At 40.2% G+C, this 21,721-nt stretch overlaps 1 protein-coding gene across 1 annotated transcript; it reads left to right on the forward strand.

Moving 5' to 3' along the window:
• Positions 1–1,151: 1,151 nt before the first annotated feature.
• LOC139312163 (zinc finger protein 737-like) lies at positions 1,152–8,510 on the forward strand. Its single transcript, XM_070936729.1, has 5 exons — positions 1,152–1,221; positions 1,872–2,307; positions 3,182–3,308; positions 5,237–5,374; positions 6,964–8,510. The coding sequence occupies exons 1-5, from the start codon at positions 1,214–1,216 to the stop codon at positions 8,508–8,510; spliced, it is 2,256 nt and encodes a 751-aa protein (XP_070792830.1). The 5' UTR covers positions 1,152–1,213.
• Positions 8,511–21,721: the final 13,211 nt, after the last annotated feature.

The raw sequence follows: 21,721 nt of genomic DNA on the forward strand, positions 1-21,721 counted from the left end.
GAAACTGGAAAGGACCAAGCCAAGAATGGCTTGGATTGGAGGGCTGGATCCTCCCCTAATGACATTTGGTTAGTGATGGCAAAGAGGACTGCCGGGATTTCCATCGCTAAGCAATGTGGTTATGTGATGCTATGTTTTATAACTGCATTGCTTATCTGTGGAAATTCTAGTCCCGATTGTCATTGTTAACCAAGGACAACCTGTATACCTGTAACAGTTGTGTTATATGGATGTCTCAACGTTTGTTTGTTTTTTTGGATGCCTTGCTAATTGGTTAGAGTTTGTTTTTGTCTAGGAGATTGTGCTAAACTCTAGAATGCTCATTTTAAAAAAAGAAAGAGCAATAAATTAAAACTTTTCCAACAGATTTAGTCCTGGGATACTAATGCAATGATCACCTTGTTGGTTACATCCAAACTGTTAACTGGCAACACAGAATAAAGGCAAGCAAAACCAAAGAACGATTAACATATTCATTAAAAGGCACACCAGAAACCATACTGTGAATAATTAGCACGAACAGTTCCCAAGAAAGGGGCCTTTGGTTATTCCAGCATCAGCCTGTTCTGTAAATCATGGCATAACAATAGAGACGGAAAGCTGCTGCCAAGTGATCCCTCCTTTATTCCACACCTCGAAGGAAACAATTTGGTGAATGGAGATTTCCCCCCTGAAATATAGGGTGCTCTAAACCAGAGATGTCTGCAGGATTTGATGCACATTCATCCGAAAGAGCAAAGCAGCATCGCGCTTTTAGGTGCAAATATGACTCCCAATAAAAGGACAGAAGGAGACGGGGCGAAGCTTGGATTGGGATCATTGCTGTTCAGCTGCCTTCGTTTGACATGCACACACCATTGATGCTTCCATGCCAGTGTTTCTCAATCTTAGCAAAACTCTCAAATGTGGGGACTTCAATTCACGGATTTTTATAAAACCGCTCTGCTCGCTGAAGAATGACGGGTGGCAGCTTACTGTCCCTCAGCAGAGGCAAAACAAGGAAACGTTTCTTTCCTCTGCCCACGAGAGGGCTCTCCCTTTTTTCTCTTTGCTAGAGCCGAAATACCAGCTAGCTCGGAGGAAAGAGTCCTGTTTTGTTTTTCCGGGTTATTGGGAAGTTGCTGTGATCGTTCCGCTGGCTACATGGCCGTCCTATTTCAATGCAAGAAGGTCTAGCAGAGAAAAAAAAAATCTCTCTCTCCTTTTTGGCTTAATGCTAAAGTAAGAATTGTTTTCCTTCTCCAGCAGCCGGATATTCGGCTAAAAAGGCTTCTTGACACAGGGCTGAACCTGGGCAGGTAGAAAGCAGGTGGGTCCCCATCCTTCCGTCCGCCCATCCACCTCTTTGTGGATTTGCCCATCCTGCAGTGCAGGTCCATCTATGTGTAAGTCGTTCCCAGCAGCAGAGAGTCTCTTTTGAGCCCCGGCTTTGCTGACCAGTTTTTGTCTCCAACCTGGAAAGAGAGAACTGAAGGAAGATTTATTTCTGAGTATTGGGATGGGATGGGGTGGGGGAATCTGCGATGCAAAATCCGTCTCTTCTCTATGCAGAGAAAAATCTTAAAAGCAAGTGAACTCCAAGCAGCATTAAGGGTCCTATTATTTGCAGAGAAGCCATCTTAGTAAAATTAAAAGCAGATTGTGGTGATATTTCTCTGTGGAGAGGGGACAGAATATCCCAAAAGCAGTTAAGTGTGTGCCTGTGTGTCTCCCTACTCACCCCATTTTGTCACTTGTGAAGTATTTTACATGCCTTGTGTCTTGCTTTTGTAGTTCTTGGGTGAAGTTTTTCGTTCCCTTTGTTATTTTTGTTTTCAGTATGGTTCACTGCCCAATAAGTGAGATGTGTTTTGCTTTTCTCCTAAAACTAGTTGCAAGATTTCCTTTGAGATGGACCCCCATATGTTTCGCCTTTCCCAAGTCCCAGCAGAAGAACTAGTTGTTTTGGCCCCAGTGGATCAGCTCAGTGCCTTTTCTAGGAGAAGATGCATATGGTCAGCCTCCATGAAAGCTTCAGTAGAAGTGACTACTCTGCTCATGGACATTGAAGAGTACAACAGACAGATGTTTCGTTCCGATGCTCGTCCTTTGGGAGAACGTCCCTGGCAGACTCTGTTCCAGCTGGGAGAGGCTGCTCAGAGATGGCTAAGACCACGGGACCGCACCAAAGGACAAATTGTGGATGTGGTCATCTTGGAGCAGTTTCTGCATGTGCTTCCTTTGGGAATGCAAGCTTGGGTGAGAGCCAGGAAGCCAAGTACCAGCCAGGAGGCAGCTCAGCTGGCTGAAGCTTATCTGGAGCAACAGGTATCCTTGTTAATAAGAAAGGGAACCCTTGATTCATAGCCTAATGCTAGGAATGTTGTTCCTCTAACCACAAGCACTGGCCAAGCAAGAAGGCATCTCCAGTAGGCTGGATTCTAAACCCACCTGAATTTGTCCTGCAATAGGTTATAAATGGAGTGGGCCAGGTTCTACTTACCTTTACTACCGGTTTGCAATGGGAGCACGCACACACATGCTCAGATCTGCATGCGCAGATTGTCCATGATGACATCCGGGTGGGTGGGCAGAGCCTCCCACCGCTTTTACTATCGGTTCGCAAGAATCAGACAGAACCGGGAGCAACCCACCACTGGAGTGGGCAGTAGAAAGACGGAATACTAAAAATTTCATCTCCCTTGAGATAGTTCCCAACTTTCTAGGAAAGCCTGCTGTTACTTGGAGAACTACAGGTTTAACATAAAGACATTATCCCAGTAGCTAGGCTCACACAAGTTGTAATGACAAATTCTGGGTTAGAATCCCAGTAATATTATTACGCCATTTTAGGACAACTCAATCACCTAATAAGGCAGTGGCTGGATTTCTATAGCTTGCTGAATTACAATCACAACCAAAAGTCTAAACAGTGAGTTGTGTTTCAGTTGTAGGAGTACAGTTAAACCTCTAACCTCCCTCCTCCTGCCTTAATGTGAGTTAGGCAGGCCCTTCTTCAACATTGTGTTTGGAATTCGACCACCTCGGAGCTTAATATAAACTTAATATAAACTTGAATCAGGAATTACAAATTCAAGATATAAAGCAGACATAATTACTGAATATTTTTGCTAAATGAAATACCAGCCATCAGAATAGTAGATCAAATGCATTGTTTTGTTCAATTGTCTTCCTCTTGTAGTGCCCTGTGGCTTTCCAAGATGTCGCTGTATATTTCACCCCAGAGGAGTGGGACCTTTTGGATAACGAACAAAGAATTTTGTATTACACGGTCATGCAAGAGAATTCTGAGAACGTGACCTCCTTAGGTAAGGTTCCCGTTCCTGTAAGGCCATACAAACCTTCCTGAATGTGTCAGTCCCAAACAAAGAATCAGCCTAGGTGTAACAGGCAAATTGCATGTTTTTGTAAAGTCATCTTCCTTACTTTTAAGGTTTTTAGGAAAGCTCTGTTGAACCCTCTCCATATCCCCAAGGGCTGTTCCTGCCTCATGCTACATAGTCTAAATGAAACCCATCATTTCTGAAAATTAAGATTTGCCATTGACAATCCAGCATTGGCCAAGGAGACCAGCAGTTGAAATTTATGATGCCTGTGAAACATTGTTTTTATATATAATAACTGCACTGAGATTATTATATGCGCAATGAGTGAAAGATTTGACTTACCCACTATGGATGGTAAAGATGATGACAGCCTTGGTTAGAGAAAACCTATTAAGTTTAATGCTGATTGGAAACCCCTTTACTGACTTTTTGCATGAAACAGGAAAGAATTGGAAATAATTATAATTATTATATAAATGATTATATAATAATTATATATTTGATGATTATTTAAAAAATAGTTGATACTAAAATTGTAATTGAGAGAATAAGAGGTTAAATTACATTTTTAAAACTGCTTTAAAAGAAAATGAAAAATCACTTCTTTATAATTTTCTTTCATTTTATCCGTACTTCTGGCTTTGTCTTTTTCTTATCTCTTTCCTTCTTTCCTCTTCTTTTATTCTAAATCTTCATTTTTGTTAGTTCTTACCTTCTTTAAAACTTTAATAAAGATCTTTTTTTTAAAAGGACTACCTCAGCCAACAGTGGCTGGAAATTAGCATAGACACTGAAAGGGAGAGGATGTCAGGAACACAAATAGTGAATTAAATAACCTAAAAAAGAAAATGTCATAGATTTCTATCCCAGAAGCTAAAGCTTACTTGGGTCTCTCTATTTTATCAACAACCCTGTATGGTAGTTTGAGCTCAGAGAGAAGGACGGATGCTAGGTCACTGGGAGTTTCCATGGCACAGGTAGATTTTAACTTGGTTCTCCCCAAGTCTAATCCATTACTTTTACTACACTATACTAGTAGACAATTCTAACCTATTCAGTTCTTCGTGTTGTCTGAGGTTGGTTGATTTCTTACAAATATCCCTGAGGGAACCAACAGACTTGGTATCATTGTTGCATACTGCAGGAAGCAGCACCAGAGAAACAATTAAGAAAGAAAAAAATACCCTGATCGAGGCACAATCAAGAAAGCAACTTAACCCCAACCAAGTTTCTATAAACAACCAGCATATACCACGCACTCATGCACTGATGATGATATCTTGCCTGGCAAATAAAATGCCTGCAGAAAAACAACCAAGTTAAGAGGTCCAAGAAATAAACAGTTCAACGATGAGCCACACATCTTCACTACTATAAGTAGTTCTTGCTTAGTGACAATTATTGGGACCGGCAAGTCTGTCACTAAGCAGCATAGTCACTAAGCATAACACATGACCGTGATGAATTTAGGACTTCAATTCTCATTCGGTCATTAAGCAAGTAACCATAAGTTATAAAGCAACATCATGTGGCCATGATCTGTCAGTTTCTGCATTGACTCTGCTTGTTGGAACCTGGTTGTGAAGTGCACAAATAGTGATCACATGACTCTGGGATACTGCAATGATTATAAATACTGTCCACTTGGCGAAGTTCCTGAATGGTTATGGTGATGACACTGCAACGGTCATAAATGTGAGGACTTACATAAAATGTAAGTTATTTTTTTCAAATGCCAATGCCAAAGTGGCATTGTCACTTTGAATAGTTGAACTGGGCATTAAGGGAGGTGTTGAAATTTTAAGCTAACTAAATAACCAGCTGGACCCAAGATATTTTATTGTGTTAAATGGCTATAAAAGAATCAATAATCCTCTTCTCTTTTATTGTGTTTCTTTCCCTTGCTCTAGAGCTCTTAATTTCCAAACCAGATCCATATCTCCAGCTTGACTGGGGAGAAGTATCACAGATGGCTGATCTCCAGACAGTGAAAGGAAAAGACACTATTGATCAAGGGATTGTAAATTGTGAGGACGTAACTGCGGTTGGTAAGAAGGTCTTTCTTTTTTTTTGACAAAAGAATCCTTTGGTTACATTTTATTGGATCATACAATTTATTTATTTTTTAATTCAAACATTTTAAATCTGTCTACTGCCCAGACCCAGGGCGGTTGGGAGATACATCTAATTGATCAGAATATCTTCAAATACATAGGTTTTAGCTCATGTATGTGATGACATATTCCTTTTCTTCCATTAACATACAGTACTGCCCAAAATTGTGGAAGCCTTTTGGGAAAAGTGTACAGTATTTTTGAGGTTTGATGGCTAATAACACCACTCTCATCACTCCAAATAACACTGTCCCATTGTTCCTCTGTTCAGGTAGCATGGGTTTTAGCCTTTGTTTGAGAGATAAAAGTGGCTTTTTTCATGGAATTCTAGATTTTAGGCCAAATTCCTGCAGTCTGCGCCGAACAGTCCTTGCACTCAACTTCACATTGCATTGCGCCATTTCATCTTGTATACACCCAGATGATTTTCTTCTGTCGTGTGGGCACAGTCTCTTAATTCTTCTATCATCACTTGCTGTTGTGCACCTTTTCCTGCCTTTACCAGTGTGGTTTTGGAGTGACTGAGTCTCCTTATACTTCTTCAAAAACTTAGAAATGGTTAAGTTTTGGTTAAGTTTTCACCAATTTTTCTTCTAATTTCTTCATAACTGTAGCATTGTTCACTTAATAATACTATTTTACATCGCTTTCTGGGCGAACAGTCAACTCTTTGCACCATTACTTTAATTTTATTACATTCTACAAGCTCACTAAATGAAAGAACACAGAAAAACCCCAACCAACTTGATAGCAATCACATAACACACTGACAAATATCCTCCTCTCAGCTTCAATACATGACATCAGTAACTGAATTCTACTGTGAACTGATTGGCTCATTGCCAAAACAAAATGATACCTGATTGGCTCTCGAAACACTCATGCTCATTGGCTCCAATAAGATGAAAGAAAGCTACCTGATATCAACCTAAGCAAGTTGTGCTTCCTTTTTCTGGTTATTTGGCTGTAATGTTTCATAGAATACAGATAATTGAACAAACTTGGTTGCATTACATTCTTGATTAAATTATCTTTCCATTGATATATAATTTTATGGTACTACTCTAAAAAAAAGTGGTGTTATTAGCCACCAAACCTCAAAAACACACTTTTCCCAAAAGGTTTCCACAATTTTGGCCACTACTGTAGTTGTAACTGTTGCCCTGCCAATTTCATTACCTTCCACTTTCAACCACCTGAATTGGCTGTAATAAATCAGAGAATGTCTCTGAGGGTTAACCACTCAGCCATCCTAATGAACACCTTCAGCAGAATCAGGGGGACATTCAGTAATAGCCATTCCAATTCATCAGCCCCCTGCCAAAGCCTGTTTTAATTGGCCCATTGTGGCTTCAGTAACTCTAAGTCCCAGTAAGTCTAAACTCCACCCAATAAGCTTGTCTTTTCCAGGTGGCCATCACATAATGTACATCTTTAGAGCTTGATGCTTTTAGATTTACAGAAGAAATCTATTTTCCTGCAGTGTTTCCAGTATTTCCTCTGCATCCTTATTGTTCTTGCAGAAAATGTGGATACAAGAAAGAATCCTCATCAAGAGAAGCTTGGAGCGGAGCAATTTCATGAACCATTGCAGTGGGATGTTTCCTTCGATCCTAAACATTCTGAAAAAATGGGGATCAAATCCAGAAGGCGACAGGAGTTATCACCGGAGTTATTACAACTTTCCAAGGCTAACAAGAAAATGCCTAGAAGTAACTCCCGATTAGCTACTATTGCAACAAGAAAAAAATATGGATGTTATGAGTGTGGAAAAAGGTTTGATCAGCCGTCACATGTTATTAAACACCAGAGGATCCACACAGGAGAAAGGCTATATCCATGTAATGAATGTGGGAAACGTTTTAATAAGCAGTCTAATCTTAATGTCCATTTACGGCTCCATCGTGGAGAGAAACCTTATAGCTGCCCTGATTGTGGCAAAAGATTCAATGCCAAATATCATTTACGTGTACACCACAGGATACACACAGGGGAGAAGCCTTATGTATGTGAAGACTGTGGGAAAAGATTCCCTGTTAAAGCTTCCCTAAATAAGCACCAACGAATCCATTCAGGAAACCCCAACCCGGTCATACCATCTGAGATCAAATCAGAAGGCAATACCCAGGCAGTATTACCAGAAGTGATACAGGTGTGCACAGTTCCTGATACAGAAAAAATAGTTAAAATTATCAGTACCAATTCCCCAATAGAGATAGCAGTGTCAAACAGGAATTATGTCTGTTTTGAATGTGGAAAACGTTTTGAGCGGCCTTTACACCTTACTAAACACCTGAGGATTCACAAAGGAGAAAGGACATATCCATGTATTGAATGCGGGAAACGTTTTAATAAGCAATCTAACCTTACTGTCCATTTACGTCTCCATACTGGAGAGAAACCTTATGGCTGTCCTGAATGTGGCAAAAGGTTTTGTACTAAATCTCATTTACTTGGACACTATAGGATGCACACAGGGGAGAAGCCATATGAATGTGAAGTCTGTGGGAAGAGATTCCCTGTTAAAGCTTCCGTAAATAAGCACCGCCGAATCCATATAGGAGACCCCAAGCTGTCCAAACCAATTGAGATCAAATCAAAAGGCAATACTCAGGCAATATTACCAGAGGTGACACATGCAATTCCTGTACCAGAAAACTTCATCGAAAATATAAGTAAGAAGCCCCCAATAGGAATTACAGTGTCAGATAGGAATTTTGTCTGGTGTGAGTCTGGGAAAAGTTTTGATCAATCTTCACACCTTACTACACACCAGAGGATCCACACAGGAGAAAAGCTATATCCATGTAATGAATGTGGGAAATGTTTTAATAAGCAGTCTAATCTTAATGTCCATTTACGTCTTCATACTGGAGAGAAACCTTATGGCTGTCCTGATTGTGGCCAAAAATTCAACATGAAATCCCATCTACAAGGACACTATAGGATCCACACAGGTGAGAAGCCATTTCAGTGTGAAGACTGTGGGAAGAGCTTCCGGGTAAAATCTTGTCTAACTAGGCATCAGCAAATCCATACAGGAGAAAAGCCATATAAATGTCTTTCCTGAGGAAAAAAAAATCAGCTAATTAAACACCAGCTGTTTCACTCTGGGAAGAAAAATTGTATGTGCTTTGAATGTCAGAATACTTTTTGCAACAGATCAGATTTTATTAAGCATGAAAGAATTCACACATGAAAAAAACCCTTGTCTATGTTGTTATAAGCACTGGAAATGCACTGGGAAATATTTCCATGCAATTTTTATATGATTATTTTCCAGGAATTCACTAATAACTCTCTTGCAAATGCTTTTATGGAGTCAGAGGGAAGCAGTGTGCATTTGGAACTTAATTTTTGTGTCCATCTTCTATAAGAACTGCAGGCCTCTTGTTTAAAATGCATTTTTTAGGATTGGCCTGAAGGAGCTTCATAAACAGTAGACATTCCATGCAAAAGCATTGATATCATGCTGGATGGCTTTGATTTTCCTAGGAATAAATGGCACTATCTTCCAGATAAGTATTTCTGCACTCCAGGATAATCTGAAACTAAGTAATAGTTATTGCTGTTCTCTAAGAAAACCTCATTTGGGACTATGACAAACCCTTAGATTAATTTTGCATTTGTTTCCCACTCAAGCATGGCTATTTTATGGAAGCTTGTCTTGAAATGAATGAGACACTTCATAAAAAAATATTCTAAATCCAGTAGCGGTAAGGCAGAAGAAGCATTTAAGACTTTCCTTTTTGCTCAGCGGGATTCAAAATGAGATGTATGAAATTTGCACAGGTTGGACAAAAATCAAAAACTGACAGATAGAAATGTAGCTTCCACTTCAAGATGCTGCTTCGGGAACATCAGTCGAAAAAGAAAGTCCCCTTCTTCCTGAGTTTTGATTTCACCCAACATGCTTAACTGAGTCATGAGAGGTAGAGTGTTGTGTGAACAGAAAAACTGGTATGATTGGCGCCCACCCATTAGCCCTAAGAAAGTTTATTTTTAAATCAAGCAGTTCTAGTTTTCTGGAAATCAAGTAGCGCATGCGTGAATGCACAGAACACACATTGTTTAAGCTGGATTGTCTACGCAGCTGACCTGAAGGTTAAATAATATGTCTATCTTCCGTAGCCTAGCGCTAGAGTCAACTTACAAGACACGAACATTCTAGGCATTCCATCTTAGTGGTTCTTTTGGCTTTTACCACCAGAGTCACATAGAAACACTGAAAAAGAGACAGAACATAGTAGATATTTTCAGGCCCCTAATGTTGTCCATGGTGGATTGGTGGTGATGATGCCAGTGCAAGATCTCCCCTCCAGCAAAACAGAAGCCCAGGAATCCTGGCCTTTTTGGCAGCAGCTGGGAAGACTTGATTTAGATGTAGTGGCCAGAAAGCTGGTGCGCCCCAAGCAATGAATGGAATGGAGGAAAGTAACTGGGTGAAGGACACCAGTCAGCAGGGTTGTCTGAAAATGATCACCAGTTTCCACCAAGTCTTGCACTGTTGAGGCTCGCGTACTTTTGTAGAAGTCCAATGGAGAATATTAACAATTATTTCCATTTTCTTGTTCTACAGTCATTCTGATTTTTTTTTTAAGTGACAACTTTTCAAGATCAGGTAAAGTTGTAAGAAACGATTTGCCCCAAAATAATCAACTGTCATTTTTTTTTTAATGCACATTGAAGCCAGTTAAACCTGGTTTTTCCACTATCTCCTGCAATACTGTTTGTTGCTAAGTGCTGCTGTTCAAGGTAGGCTAGATGTGGGGGTGATAAAGAATTGTTACTCTTTTATTCTGGGTGGGGTGGGGAATGTGACATACTGGCAGAATAATTAGGCATTTTCTGAATATTTGATCCACTGAGCCCCAAAGGAATGATGCCATTCCTGAAATCAATAGTAAACTGCATGCAAGGTACATGTTTTAAGAATAAAAGAATAAAATATTGTAGTTGCTCCAGCAGTTCTCTGTACGCAGCCTTTCCTGAATGTGCTTCTTACCTGTAGGTTCTTTAGCTGACTTCAGATTGTTGGAAAACATCTTGCTAAATGTTCAAGGCTTCTAGTCCAGTGATTTGCCTCAAGAGAGCCTGCTCCTTGAAGTGGGCATAGTAAAAAGAGAGATTAAGATACAGATAGCTATAAACACTGGCTAGAGTTTGCTCTCTTGTGCGGCTAGTCCCTACAACCTTGGTCTGAAACACCCTGTTTTTACCTTCAGAAAGCCTTTAAAAACCTGGATTTTTTTTTTCTAGGCTTGAGGGCCTGGATATTGGCAGAAGCCAGCTTGCATTCTTGCCCTGGGCTGATGTGGTTTATTCTTTGTCTGGCATCCGTTGGTTCTTGTTGTTTTTCTATTATTTTTATATGTATGTTTCAGACGTTTTGTTGGTTAGTCACCCAGAGCTATTTGATAAAAGAAATCTATATAATAAACTAATAAACAAGCTAACTCTTGGAGATGATTTTCAATTGACTCTGAACTTTGACTAACTCATAACCTTTGAGATATGAAAAGTCTTTGACGCACTTTGCATCAGGTTTTAGAATATGGAGCAACAATCCTGTCTTTTAGGATGCCTAATCTACCATTGCTGGGAATCATAGGTACAGAATAATACTATGGAATGGAATTATGGAATGTGGGAAAGACCTTGGGAGACAAGGAGAGGCTGCCTATGGAATGGCCAGATAAGAGGGATCTTAGACTACAGCTGGATACTGAGTAGAGCAAGAGACTCAGAAAGGACCCTCCTCCCTAGTTTCTCAGGCTATAAAGGAAATGTTGGGAGGACTGTACTTTCATATTTGTAAGCTTCTGTTAACGTAGCTTTTCTGCTTGTGCTTCCTGTGTGGTCTGCCTGTTAAGGCTGACATCATGCGCCAACCATTCTCCAGCTGCAGGCTATGCTCTCTCTTATCTGACTATTCCCTCGGCTGCATTTCTTTGCCCCGTCTTCCAAGGTCTGTCACATAATGTACTTTAGCTCTTGATGCTTTCAGGCTTACAGAAGAAATCTATTTTCCTGCAGTGTTTCTAGTATTTCCTCTGCTTCATTTCTTTCTTTAATTTAGAATTGTCACCCCCATATCCATATGACAGCTTTCATAACAGGGAATTTGACAGAAGAGAGCAGAGGGAAGGATTCTGCAGTCTGAGGAAGAGTAATCTCAGGCATTTTTGTCCAGGTGAAGTGTTCGGTCAACTCTTTTTGAAGTAAATTTAGGAGGCTCAGAATCCGTGAAGATATGATTGGGAGCTATGCTGTCTCTTTATCTGACTATTCCCTAGACTGCATTTCTTTATCCCATCTTCCAAGGTCTTTCCTGTATACCATTGCATACCAGCAGCATGTCTCATGAAATTATAAGTCCTAAAGCAGAGAAGGACTTGTACATTAATACTGCAGTCCCAAACATTTCTGGCTCCATGGACTGGCAGCAGCAGTTGTGGCTGGGGAGGAGATGGTTTCACAAGCACAGCCTAGTTCTCATGCATGTGCAAATGAAGCTTTGCACACTTGGCCACCCCTTGTCCCAATGGGCTGCAGCCCCAAGTTTTGGGGACCCCTGTATTAATGCACCTGAATGCCTCCCATTCTGCGGTTTCAAAACTGAGGTATAAGAAGATCCTGAATATGAAATTCCTTTGTTGCACTAGGTGTTTTGAGCTGGCTGAGCATGTCCTTGTCTGGTGCCTGCTACATAAAGGCACACATTAATTAGTTCCCCACAATGGAACATCATCCCCCCTGAAATTAGATTGGCTTGGGTCCCTGAGTGTGAAATAGAGCCCATTTTTTGAATCGATAATTATCTGGCTGCTATGTATCTTATTTGTATTTTTGATATTGTGTATTTTATGTATTTTACTTTATTTTATTGTAAACCCCCTAGTGTCATATAAAAGTGAGATGGTTGGCTACATACATTGAGTGGATGGATGGATGGATGGATGGATGGATGGATGGATGGATGGATGGATGAATGAGCAAGGCCAACAGGGCATGCTGATCAGGCACATTTGCAAATTGAACTGATTGACTATATTTCTTCAATAACATCCAAAATGCTTCTTTGTGTGTGTGTGTGTTTTGTGCTTGTGTTTATAAAACCCATCCGGAATTGATTAGGAAAAAAAGATTTAGCAACTTTGCTAAATTTTCAGGTGCTATTATATAAACTTCTATTTATTGCAATCAACACTAAACTGATAATCTCTTATTTTAGATGTATAGTTTATTTCTACAAAAACTATTTTATAACCTTGTACCATAGTATTTATATTTTCTCACATACAGTTTATGTTAGTATTATTATGAAGGTGTAATATTTTACAATATTAAGCTACAATATTAATCTTCAGTTATTGTTCAAATGGATGTAATTGTTATATCCTCATGGTTTTATGTTATCTTATGCTGGCCTGTGACCAAAATAAAGACTCTCGTTATTGTTGAAATCATTCTAGTACAGCCTTCCTGATGATCTATATTGGTCTAGAGACTCTAGATCATTAAGAGTTTGGTTAAACCAGATTTAGGAAATAGATTTAGTTCATGTTAATTTAAAGGAACAAAGGTGCCAATTCTGTTCATTGCAAAAGAATAACCAATAGCTATTAATGGCATTTCTTGGTTCAAAACTTCCTAAATTATATTTCCTCATGTGAATGTCTCCAGATGTATACACAATTCCCATCTCTTTCTTTTGGGGAAGAAATTGTTGTGCAACAAAGAGGGCAAATATGTGTGATGGGTCTCATTTTGCATGCTTGCTTTTATCTGCACAAAATATTATATATATATTATGTTTCTTGTTCATGAAAGGCAAAGAAGTAAGAGTTAGGAACATCTATATGTATTTGTTTACTACTATTACTGCTGCTGCTACAGTAAGAACATCAATTAGAAGTAGGGCTACTAGATAAACCCTCTAACTTCTTTTTTTCAAAATTCTCTTAACCTGTCTGTTCTATCCTTTCCTATTGGTCAATGGACACGTGTGATGTCACAGCCCTCTTTAGTCTCCTATGTGGGAGAGGGAGAGCTCACAATACTTATTATGAAGTGTTGGGCTTTTCGGGTACTACTGTTAACTCTCAAGATAAAGCATTGTTCTAGCTGACCAATCAAAGGGCAAAGGACTGGTCCCTCATTTGAATACAAGTCAGTATATCACAGAAAAGGGAGAGACATTAGTGAGGCACTTATCACTACAAACTTCAGGTGAGCATAAGCACAGAAGATTGAAACAATGGCTATTGTCCAAGCCCAAAAAAAGTTACAACCTCAGAAGAAATTGAGACAGAAACAGAAGAGGAAACAAGGAAGAAATCGGCAACGAAGGAACTTGGCAATCAGTCAAATCAGGAAATGTGAGAGTTTTGAGGCTAAGATTTTGCCACCTCTTTTCCTTTCCCAACGAAAGATGCCTCTGTCAATGAAGGGGAATAAAAAGGCAGTCTTTGCACAACGATACCTCCTGGCAACACAAGACGGGGAGCAACAGTGCTACCTCAGCAATTACGTGTCCTCCCAAGCCAGCATGGGCATCAGTGAGGTGTATCCAGCAATTGTGTGGCAATGCAAACCCCCTGTGGTGAAATGGCCAGTGACAGTGAGACATCAGCAGCAAAGTGCCCTCACCACCCACTTGTGCCAAGATGACCCACAAAGATATGTCTTCAGCAGTGCCGTACCCTCGCCAGTTATCTGTGGCAAGATGGGGACCAAACTCTGCACTCTCACCACTAAAGATCTTCAGTACGAAGTGAATGAGATGATATCCAGGCAGTTGATACCATGCTTGTTTGCCAGTGACCCTAGCATCTCTCCTTATTAGCAGAGTCATCACGTCCTTCCTCCCTGGCTGGCCTAAATTAGTCTCTGAAGGAGAGAAGGAAGAGTACAAGTGGCCAGCCTGAGAAAAATCCCATCTTTCACCCAATGGAAGACCATCTAAGGTACCTCCCAAACCCAATCATTTTATGACAACAATCTTGCCACCTACAATAGTCAAGGAATATAGCAGATCTTCACACAGAATGGCCTTGAGAAGGAAAATCAGCCAAGCAGAGGACACAGTTTTCATTAGAAAAAGATCTTACTCCTCAGGGTGTTGTACTTCCAAACATTCATATTGTGACTGAAGAATTTCCCTTCAGAAACAGCAAAAGCAACTAGTTATTGACATACAAATAAAATGGGATTTAGAATGAGTGACACCTGTTTAACAGTGTTATGTATCTTGAGCATGTTTATTGCAAAATTTGGGGGTTTGCATACGTTGTTTATGGTTCTAGCACCTTTCCCCAAATTCACATCTTCTCAAGCATTCTAGATGACTGACACATGTGAGTTTTGCCCCTTAAATTTACAAACATACATGTACAGCACATAGTACTACGCTCTAACTTTCTACCATGAATTAACTTTGTGCTAGTGGTCATTTGTTCCGATTACAATAAAAGTGAAAAGGGTTGATATTCTGTCTTTTTCATATTAGCAGGTGTAACAAGCCAGGGGAGGAAATCCATTATTCCAAGATGACAGATACACATACTGAAGAGAAAAATAGTGTGTTTTACTGCATATAAAAATGCCATGCTCTTTATTTAGCAAGATCTGGGTTATAATAAATTCTGCAATGGCAATTCACTTTTGGTACCAATAACCACCTTGAGTTGCCATGGGCGAATATAAATTCAATATAAATTCAATAAATAAATATTTAAATAGTTAACCTCCAATTACCTCAGAATTAGCCTTGTAATTTTCCCCTCCCAATAACAGGATTTTGAGTCGATTTCCCCATGAATTTTTAATCCCCGGTTATGCAACAATTTCCTGGTGAACAAGTTCTCTCTTTGTATTCCGGCAAACCATTTATCCCAAATGATATAATTGTTTCGAAGTGAACTTTTAATCCCAATGACACGTCCACTAGCTGATTTTGGCATGAAAATGTCTTGTGGAAAATTACTTCAAATGCATTCCATACCTCGATCTACATTAGTGTGGCATACAAGATATAGATTGTAGTTTAGAGGCACCACCCCAGAAAAAGTAACATGAGTATAAAAATTACAGTTAAGAAGATATATAACAATTATAATGGCCTTGAGCCCAGAAGTCAATGAGAAACTGTTCTGGAACCCAGAGTCCCATGGAAAACTTAGAAATACAGAAGAGAAGAACCTTAAACTCAGACTTAGAATAACTTTGTCACTTTGAGTGTGTAAGAAGTTAGCACCCACCCCTTTCCTAGAGGAATGAAATATTTTGGGAAATATTAAAAAGGCAGAATATTATGTTTCCCTGGATGAGAAATGGAGAAGCATGTTTTAAAGACGAAGCAGCTCCCATCTTCCTACCCGCACCCTTTGTCAAGAGGCCAGGGCAGAAACTCAATCTTTGTCAATGGACCATCATCTGCAACACAATAGGACCCATCTAGCAACAGAAACTCACCACATGGCACCTGGGAAGATTACATCAGCCAGCAAGGCTAGCTAAGACCCCCACCCCCTGGGAGTCTGAAAACCAATCAGGATATTCTTTCTGGGCCCCAGGAAGTTCAAAGCCAGAGAGGGCATAAAACCTGGGGACTCGCTGTGTCTCGCCCCTTTTCTGTTCAGGAACTCAAACCATGTGATCCTGTCCACCATTAAACCATCTTTCCATGCAGTCTCCCTGTTTCCAGTGTCTTTTTCCCCACTTGGAGCTGAACCTAGAAGGATATTTCTTCCTACAAGTGTACACTAATCGGCATACATTAAAATGAAATTTCATTGTGTACAAGGGTCTCAAAGGGTCTCCACCTCTAATATACATTACATAAACATGACTAAATAAATAAATAAACAAATACAAAATTATGCATATACCCACATATATGACATGGAGAAACAACACAGTCTAGTTCAGATGTATACATGTACATGACGTGAGAAACAAATCCTGCGAGCTTACCAAACAGATGGCATAAGGAACAAAGCTGTTACAGAATCTGGAAGTCCTGCTAGAAATATTTTGAAACCTCCTCCCAGAGGGGAGCAACAGAAACAGACTGTTAAGTGGGTGTGTGGGGTCTCCAACTATCCTTTGAACTCTAAGCATATAGCACTTATAAACAGTATCCTGAATAACGGGAAGCGAGCTTCCTATAATATTCTCAGCTGTCCTTACCACTCTCTGTATGGACTTTCTATCTGAGGCACTGCTGCCACCAAACCAAACAGTGATGCAGTTTGCTGAAACGCTCTCAGTCGTGCCTCTATAAAAAAGTGGCCAGGACAGAAGGAGAAAGATACGCTCTCCTGAGGTTCTCCTGAGGTTCAGAACCATGTTGATTGCAACAATCATTGGGTTCCTGCTTTATAAAAAAGAGGGATCCTGAACAAAGGAAAAGCAAAGATTTTTACAGTTGACAGCTATAAGGCATGAAATTTCAGGGATCAGATTTGCTGAAACAAAGATGAGCACCACCCCCTAGAGTCAGGAACGACTAGCACATATATGCGAGGGGAACCTTTACCCTTTACCTTTTTTAAGGAAGCTAGGCAGGCCCTTGTTAGTATCTCAGTTAATTCTATTATTAGGCAAAATGGTCCTTTCAGGAGGGCAGCATTGTGAAGGAGAAGGAATGTTGAGGCAATCAAGCTGATCGAGGATGAAAGACTGGGATTCCTCTAGGTTGCAACTCCCTTGTAGGTGCTGCCCTTGGGCTATTCTCTGAGTGGGTTGAGGAGACTTATTTTGATGGGTTTACAGGAGGGTTTTATCTGGAAGCAGGGAGGACCAATTTGAATCTGACAGGACTAGACAAAAACAGAAGCTCAGTTTGACCCTGCTCATGTCCAAAAAGCAGGGAGGAAAAAGGGTGAAACCTCCATGTTATTTGGTACATTTATTTTCTCCAGAACACAGTGATAGCACACTGAATTCAGAGAGGAACAAAGGAAAGTTTCGAGTACAAGAGAAGGTTGCCACTTTATGCAAAGAAGGTGTGCTTTAACATATACATCAGTCGTGGTTTTACCAAGGCCTGGCAAGCAGCAATACAAATAGGAGAAATTTAGAGGGCATGCTAGAACAATCTTCATTTGGAAAAGTCATTGCTGGGTTCTCTTGCTTTTACTCCCTGTTGCTACCAGAATTGCTGCAAGCAAGGGGTTATAGAAGGGCCTATGGAAAACACCCCGCCCCACTTTCCTTCAAACTGGAGCAGTTTTTCCAACCAGACTGGCCTGCCAGAATCTTCCTAGTGCAGTGGCCTTTGGGTTTATTATAGAAGGGGTCTGTTAATTACAATCAGCATTTTTTGAACCTTTGGCTCTATAAAACCTCAGACTCTGGAGCTAAAGAAATAATAGGAAGATTTTGAGAAACTGAGTGGTAAGGAGTCACCTAGTTTACACTGCATCCAAGGACACAATGGGAAAAAATGTTCCAAACAATCAAATTGAATATTATAGTAACGATTGATTGGTTGATTGATTGATTGATTGATTGACTGACTGATTGACGGATGAATGGATGGATGATGTGCCATCAAGTCAGTATTGACTCTTAGTGTAGACTTAGATAGACTTTCTCAATAACAATTTGTACCTAACTTGGTCTGTCAGGTCTTCTAATGTTGTACCTATCACTGCTGTAATTGAGATGATCCATCTTGCTGCTGGTCATCCTCTTCTCTTTCCTTCCGTCTTTCCCAGAATTACAGCCTTCTCCAGGAAGCTAAGTCTTTGAATCATGTGTCTGAAGTCAAATAATTGGAGCCTGGTCATTTGTGCCTCAAGTGAGAACTGGTTTGATTTGTTCGATGAAGCAATTGTTTGTTTTCTTGGCTGTCCACAATATTTTCAGGAGTCTTTCCAGCACCAAAGTTCAAAATTGTCAATATCCTGCTTCTTCAAAGTTCGAATTTTCACTTCCATAGAGTGCTACAGGGAATGCCATGGTCTGCACAATTCTGATCTATATAGTTTAGTGACATTATAGGTTTTTTAAAAAAAAAATCCTTGGCAATCAATTTGTTCATCAGTTTACACCAGTTTTGCAATAAAAATCAGTGCAAGAGACTTGAGGAAATAACAGTAATAATTTAGCAATTATTAGTAATGATTTATTTAGCAATAAATAGCCTTTATTGCTAAAAAAAAATCTGCCCAACATCAAAAGATTCCTGTGCCCGTACTTTAGGTGAGATGCATCTCTTAAACTTGAATGTGCATCATTTTCTTTCTTTACCAGTCTAGCAGAGGATTTCAGTACTGTTCCATCCAGTACTGAATTGATTACAGCTTACTTTTCACCTATCCCAAATCAGAGAAGACCTGCAGCCTAGTCACAAGGAGCCATACCATTTCCCCAGCCATTATCTGCCCGTCTACTCTCTTTTTCCTAGTCAAAGGTCCTTTAAGCCCTTATTTTCTCCTCCAACTTCAGTCTTGGAATCAGAGCATCTACCAGTCTGACCAGTGCAGACACAAACAACCATATTCCAGATACTGGCCATCCAAATAAAGACCTGCTACAGTGCTCAGAACTGTCTTCACTGTGCCTATTGTAACAAGCTAGAGAAGGGGGGAAATCCTTCTAGCGAGTTTGGATTGTTGTGGTTGTGATCTGCCCAGAGTTGTGTTTTTAATGAGTGATCATCCAAATCTTTTAAGCAAACTGGTCCCAAGAGAACAGATATGCTTAGATAAGAAGAGAAAAAGTGGACTTTATTGCAAATAAAATCATTGTGCCTTTTGTTTGGCAAGGAGGCCCAGAATATTTGCCAAAAAAGGTACTGTACAGGCATGATGCTAAACTCTGGAGCACATAGCTCTCGTTTTGCCACTGTGGTATGCGCCACCATGGTATGAAGTGGTTAGAGTACAGTACTGCAGGCTATTTCTGCTGCCTGCTGGCTGCCTGCAATTTGGCAGTTCAAATCTCACCAGGCTCAAGGTTGACTCAACCTGTCATCCTTCAGAGGTCGGTAAAATGAGGACCCAGATTGTTGGGGGCAATATGCTGACTCTGTAAACTGCTTAGAGAGGGCTGTATACTGCTTTACAGTACTTGTCTACGTGCTATTTATATTGCTATTGCTATTTCCCCAAACATTTGATTAGGACTTTGTAGGTTACACATGCTAAGATTATAGGACCCCACATCGTGCTTCTCTCTTACAGTCACTAATTACAAGACAAAACTGCTATCTTATCATGCAAAATCTATCATTATTTATGCCAGTATTTGAATATGCTGCTTCCAAGCACTCCAGAATTTCCCCTTCCAATGAAGGGGATTAAATTACCAAGTGAGCTTTTAACCCTAAATGACCTTATCAAGATTGCTAACTGAGTGTTTTATCACAGTGTTTTCTGGAAAATTCCCTCAATGCTACAGCAAGGAACTTAAGTAATAATCGTTTGTGGAAAGCAAGGAAGGTGACCTTGATGGAAATATGCAGGAACTACTACATGGGCAAAAGGAACATATTTCAAATCTAAAGCAACAAGATAACATTTGGCAATGGCTCAGGCAGACACCTCCTTAATTCACTGAAATATACTGCTCAAAAAAATAAAGGAAACACAAGCAGAAGACATCCGAGATCTGAATGAATGAAATAGCCTTATTAAATACTTTGTTTTTTACATACAGTAGTTTATATGCTGCTCAAACAACTAAAGGGAACACAAAACTACTGTATGTAACGAACAAAGTATTTAATAAGGCTATTTCATTCATTCAGATCTCGGATGTCTTCTGCTTGTACAAATACAAATCAAATAAACTAAAAAATAAACTTGTGTTCCCTTTATTTTTTTGAGCAGTGTATAAGTAGGTACAGCACAATCAGACTTGCAATATTCTATTACAGCCAGTCTCCATAACTAAAAAATATAGTTGATTTCTTGGTCTGGTCTACCTAATGGGGATGACAGTGGTTCTTCAAGCTGTCACTGTTCTCCAAATAAGTAATTCATCACATTTTATGATCTGGGTAAAAAGTGTTTATTCAATGAACAAAGAAGCATCCACTCCATTTTCTCAAACCCTGTAGAAATTAGATTTAATGCAGGGGAGCTGACTTTCACTGGGATTCATTATGTCATGCACAGACCAGGATCTGCTTTCTTCCAATGAATGCAAGACAAGAGAGGGGAAAAAACCCAACCAATTTTTTATTACACAGAAAGACTATGGTTTAACAGCAGTTAGATTCTGAAATGACATTCTATCAAATTTATTCTTCCTGTTTAATCCAAATTTTATGTCATCACCTCACCCACCTTCGCAGGTAGCAAAGAGAAACGGCTCACAGAGGCATATTATGAGGAGATGCTATCTGCTCAGGTACTATGGTTACATCTCAAAACAGAGTATTGTTCTAGCCAACCAATCAGAAGGCCAAGAGCTAGTCCCTCATTTGAATGCAAGCCGTTATATCATAACAAATGTAAAGGAGATACAGAGGCATTCATCACCAAGACACAGGAGTGAACATAGACAATTGAAACCATGGCTGCTACCTACAACCAGAAGAAGAAGAAGCAGCCTCAGCGAAGAAAGAAACGGCAGCCAAGGAAGCCGCAAAAAAAGCAACGTCAGAGCAACTTGAACACAAAGCCAGTGAAACATCCTTCCAAAACCTTTGTGCCAAAGGTGCTGCAAAATCTGTGCCAAGGAAAAGCATCCCAGCTGGCTAAGGCCAATGAGAATGCAATCTTTACCCAGCGCTGTATCCTCACAACCCAAGATGGGCAGAAGCAATGTTTCCTCAGCAACTATATGTCCTCACAAGCCACCGTGGGCCCCAGCGCTGGGACCCCAGCAGTGATATGGCCTGGCAAGGCATCCATGACAAGTTGGCCAGCAACAATGTGTACTCCGCAACACAGTTCCCTCAACAACCAGTTGTGGCAAGCTGGGCAGCAATGCATCCTCGGCAATACAGTGCCTTCTCCAGCTCTCTGTGGCAAGATGGGTAACAATGTCTGCACTCTCAGCTCCAAGGATCTCCAATACGAAGGAAACGAGATGGTGCCCCGTCAGTTGATACCATGTGTGTTTGCCAATGATCCCAATGCCTCTCCTTTTTAACCGCATGTGGATCCCTGGCTGGTCTATATAAGAGAAGAATCGGCCAGCCTGATCTTCCCATCATCCACCCTGCACCTAGGGAACCAAGAAGTCTAGCATCTGGAAAAAAAATAATGACTTTGCCCACTTCTTAAAGACTTAAACAACGTAGCCAGCCTTAAGATTTTA

Source organism: Pituophis catenifer, unplaced genomic scaffold (genome assembly GCF_029215685.1).
Source record: "Pituophis catenifer annectens isolate HBS135680 unplaced genomic scaffold, rPitCat1.0.hap2 SCAF_2, whole genome shotgun sequence".
NCBI classification, from domain to species: domain Eukaryota; kingdom Metazoa; phylum Chordata; class Lepidosauria; order Squamata; family Colubridae; genus Pituophis; species Pituophis catenifer.

Excerpts from the sequence above, each read along its gene's own strand:
- LOC139312163 (XM_070936729.1), top strand. Across the intron at positions 3,309-5,236 it reads TGAGAACGTGACCTCCTTAG|AGCTCTTAATTTCCAAACCA; the intron begins GTAAGGTTCCCG and ends CCCTTGCTCTAG. Across the intron at positions 5,375-6,963 it reads TGAGGACGTAACTGCGGTTG|AAAATGTGGATACAAGAAAG; the intron begins GTAAGAAGGTCT and ends TTGTTCTTGCAG.